The sequence below is a fragment of the Prunus persica genome, chromosome G6, assembly GCF_000346465.2.
Source record: "Prunus persica cultivar Lovell chromosome G6, Prunus_persica_NCBIv2, whole genome shotgun sequence".
NCBI classification, from domain to species: Eukaryota; Viridiplantae; Streptophyta; class Magnoliopsida; order Rosales; family Rosaceae; genus Prunus; species Prunus persica.
Genome location: NC_034014.1, coordinates 6,001,807 through 6,006,361, shown reverse-complemented (window position 1 = coordinate 6,006,361; position 4,555 = coordinate 6,001,807). Strand labels below are relative to the sequence as shown.

General features: G+C 36.8%; 1 protein-coding gene across 4 annotated transcripts; it reads left to right on the top strand.

Moving 5' to 3' along the window:
• On the top strand, positions 1,146-4,350 carry LOC18774820 (zinc finger protein CO3). Of its 4 annotated transcripts, XM_020565135.1 has the most exons (4): positions 1,149-1,884; positions 2,447-2,659; positions 3,517-3,599; positions 3,954-4,181. In XM_020565135.1, exons 1-4 carry the CDS (start codon positions 1,561-1,563, stop codon positions 4,057-4,059), a joined length of 726 nt encoding a protein of 241 aa, XP_020420724.1. In that variant the 5' UTR covers positions 1,149-1,560; the 3' UTR covers positions 4,060-4,181. The 4 variants fall into 4 exon arrangements, with proteins under 4 accessions (XP_020420726.1, XP_020420724.1, XP_020420725.1 ...); XM_020565137.1 differs by lacking the exon at positions 3,517-3,599 and having other exon boundaries at positions 1,146-1,884; positions 2,447-2,613; XM_020565136.1 differs by lacking the exon at positions 3,517-3,599 and having other exon boundaries at positions 1,152-1,884; positions 2,480-2,659; positions 3,954-4,350.

The following is a 4,555-nucleotide window of genomic DNA, read 5'->3' as shown; positions in this document are numbered from 1 at the left end:
CTAATTTTTTGCAAGGATAATCTATGAATGTAGACTTAAAAAATAAATTGTTTGGATTATTAAAAAAAAAAATTATATGGGACTCTAAATGGTGTCTCTCAAATAAAATTATTTAAGAGACGCTCTTGTATGGTTTAGAAGACCTCTAATTAAGTTCATTGCATGCTAAGTAGTGCATGTCCTAATTAATACTCGCAGGCTGAGAGTTGACATTTAAAACCTAATTAAGTTCATTGCATGCTAAGTAGTGCATGTCCTTTTAATACTCATGTTTAGAAGTTTGGACAAGTTAGTTCATATTATATATGCAGAAACCTAAGTAACAATTGAGTAAGCACATCATGCAAGGATATCCTCTATTGGTTTTGATATTTACTATTTACTATTTACTATTTTATTTTGTGTTGTGGTATATTCGTATCTTTTGTATTAGGCTTGGAGCTTCCGCATTTCTGCTTCCCCAGATTCATTTCATATCATACACAACGCGGGGCCTCCATAGGCTTCCCATACTTCACTTAGTTACAAGAAACTTACCACTTAGGCCATAAAACATTATTGCTTCATCAATATATAGGGGAAATAATTAATTACTTTATTGGAATCTCATGGTGGTGAATTTTGATTTTGGTGAAACCCAATCTTAAGCCAAAAAGTATGGGCCATGCCAACACAGGTTATACAAAGGGTGGTCACCAGTCACCAACTTTTTGAACTAATTCCCTGCCGATTTAGCAGATGAGGTTCCCGGTGTGCATTGGGTTAGGTTTCCTTCTTTCTTTTTCATTTCTGTCCTGTTTTTTTCAATTTAGAAGGATAAACTTCATCAAAACTTTCAGAGCCAAAAATTCAGAAGTTGGGTGGCTAGAGATAGAGAGAACATTGCAGTAAAGTCTTTAGGTGGAGCGCCTTCCAGCATTGCCGACTCCTAATATTATAGAACGTCATAGGCAAAATCTCGTTGTATATGTTGTCAGACTATGAATGAAATTCTCGATGTATATGTTGTCAGATTTTGAATTAAATTCTCGATTTATAAGATAGAATTATGGGCTCATTTGATATCTGCTTTTCTTGAGCCAAAAATCACTCATTTTGAAAATTTTCTTCATCGTATCTAAACTTGTCATCCAAATTCACAATTTAGCAACATATAATAGCTAAAGTGTAAGAGAGGTTTTAAAGAATTTCTTCAAAGGGCACTCTGCTGGTAGGCTAACGTCTCGTCCCAGTCTCAGACCCCCACCCCACCCCGAACCTCCAGTAGCAGCAGAACACAGTTACACAACACAAGTAGGTAAAAGAAGGAACAAGGTCAACGTTTTGCCCCCAATAGCGTGACGTCATCGTCCACGTCATCCTGCAGACCTGTCCCATCTCTTCTCTGCTCTCTGGGCCCCACCTTCCCATCCTCCCTCCCTCCCTCCTCCCTCTTCGCTCTTTAAGTACCCCTGCAAAGTCCCAGCCTTCCAGCACACGTTCATAAATTCATCTTCACTCCTGCACTCCACTCATCAAAAATCTCCCAAACCCTTCCTAAAACCCTAAACCCACGCGCCAATGTACGGACACAACAGCACCGCATTTCCACGCGCCGCCGACTTCCAGTTCCAGGGCTCGCCACCGGCTCATCCGTTGCTTTATCATGAGCAGCTGCTCGTCTCGGCTGAGTTCAGCAACAGCTGCAGCAGCGGCTCCAGCAGCTACTGCGCCTCCCCAATCAGCAGCGGGACTGGTGGTGGCGCTACGCTGATTCAGCGCAGCGTCAGCAGCCATTCACTCCAGAAGACCTCTTGCGGGACCCACAGGCTAGTCTCCGACTTACTTGAGTCGGAGACCGGCCCCGTCCGCAGGGTTTACAGCACCGGAGACTTGGATTTGCAGGTTTGATATGTACAGAGAGTTAGTCAATTTAGTTACTTCAACTAAAGTGACTCAAATGCCCACATTAATTAATTTCTCTCTACCATTTCACACCCTCACAGATACGCATAAAAACTAATCACAATGCATAATCAAGTTTTTAGGTGCATGAGAGTGATTTAACAATATGTTGTACGATAAATGTTTCTATTAGTCGTAGCAACAATTAACATAATCAATAGTTTGTATATATGTTAACAGACTTCGACACATACATACAAAATTTGACATGATGTGAATAGTTCAAATTTACTGTGTATGATCCTACAATCAGACAAAAATTAATATGATTAATACTTTAGAAAATTCTTCGAACAGTGCGACGAGATAACATTTGTGCGATTTTACTTCTCAAATATTGCCGACAAAAGTTAGCATAATTAGTAGTTTAAAGTATTCTTAAAACAGTCTGATAAGATAACATTTATGCGATTTTGCTTCGTAAATATTACTTGTGAGGTTGTTGAGTTTGAGTGGAATTATTTGTGTTTTGTGCCATAATATATATTGTGGATGCATGCAGCTGATAAATAATATGAACAATGGAATGCCACAGCAATTGCAATATTGCGGTTACAATAGATCATCATCAGAAACTAGTCCCTTGTCGAGTGAGAGCAGTATGATCATAGAAGGGATGAGCAAAGCCTGTCCATATAATCCTGAGGAGAAGAAAGAGAGAATTGAGAGGTATAGAAACAAGCGCAACCTCAGGAACTTCAACAAGACCATTAAGGTTACTTCAATTATTTATTTATTTATTTGCTTCAATTATTTTATTTTATTTTTTATTTGCTTCAAAATATAATATTAGATAATTCAAATTTTTTTGACTAGTTGCTGCTTGACCTGATGACCCACTAGCTAGCTCTACTTTAAGCTTTATGGCATGAGTGTGTATATAGTTATCTTATTGCTTTTTGGCCCACAATTGCTCACATCAATTATATTTTCATGTAAAATTTTTGCTTACAATATATATCATTCCAAGCTTTGGTGTGTGTCACATCCTACATTGCTTTTATTTCATTTTCAACTAGTGTAAAAGATATGCTAGTGCACGTTTGACATATACGCTGTTGATAGTTTTAGTGGTCTTTTGGATGCAATAGAATAGCTATAGCTAGCTCAATAATTGTTTGAAAAAATTGGATGAAATGACATTTTATCTGTGCAGTTGAATGATTTATGCATGGAAATTGTTAAACCTGGAGTCAATTAATTGTCGTTATCGATTCGTATAATAGTTAGACTTCGCATTCTGTTTTAACTTCTTTTATTTCAACGTGTAGCGTGCGAAAGAAATATAGAATACTTATTTTGAAGTACAGAAAGTTACATGAAGAGTGCTAATAATATTACTAACGCCTACTCTATATTGTGATTTTTCACGGGGATTGTCACTATCTATGGTATGTGATGCAATTGAGTAAGTTAATTCCAATTTAGATCAATATTCTTTAATTATCACATAAAATTTTAATTATATCGACAATCCAAATTTTTTTCCCTTTCTGCTGGTCAATATCTTATGTAATGATTAACTAATCCTGTTTGCAGATCAACTTTCATTCCATCTTTATGTCTATGCAGGTCGTAATAACAGACGTTCAACCTTCTATTGTCTTACTCTTTGGACGTCTGTTTGAAATTGTAAACTTTCCCAAGAGAGAGTGGTACATCAATTTTGGTTTTTTTGCACTAGTGCTAGATCAATTAACTTCTTCTACTTGGAAACTAACTCTGAATTGCAAAAGCATGAACCCCTTTTTGATTGAATAGTAAATTGAACAGACAGCCACACAAAATGTTCTGGTCACTTGTAATGTGTCTCAACCACTTCTCATGATCATGACAAGTCCTTGTTTCCTTAAGAAAAGGGTATTGGTTGTCACAAAGAAAACATATGTCAAATGATAGTAGTAATATAGAACCATGTCACTTTTGTATTTATGTCAGTGCATTTCATCCTGAACTTTTTCTTTTACCCTTTTCTATTACAAGCACTAATATAGCATTCCTGAATTCAGTATGCTTGCCGGAAGACGTTGGCGGACAGCCGGCCACGCATCAGAGGACGATTTGCAAGGAATGATGAAATTGAGAAGAACTCTCCTGTTCAGTGGAGTCACATAAGTGGGGAGGAAGACGAGGAGGACTGCGATAGTTGGATCAACCTTCTGGATGCATTCTCTTCTATTGAATCTAATTCCATGATCTAGTAACATATAAGACCACTCTATGTGTCATGTTTTAGCAAGTAGCTAGGAAAATTTTAGGCTGCTTGGTTTGAACTTTAATTATTATTGTTATTACTATTATTATGCAGAATGCCGCACTTTAAGCGCTATTTAGCTTGAAGTAGGTGATGTAAATATAGGTGATTTGGAATGAAAATGTGCAATTTTTAATTAAGACTTTAATTAATCAAGGGTTAAGTTTTAGATTTGCCTAATTTGACTTTATAGGAGGTCATGTTCAAGCTTTGCTTTAGTGACTACTGATTGGAAAAAGATGAAAACAAAGTCATTTCATTGAAAAAGAAGAGGAAAAAAGAGTTGATTAAATAGGCATATGGTGACAAGTGGTTCTATGGTGACGGTACCATATATGGATCATAGATGTTGACCTT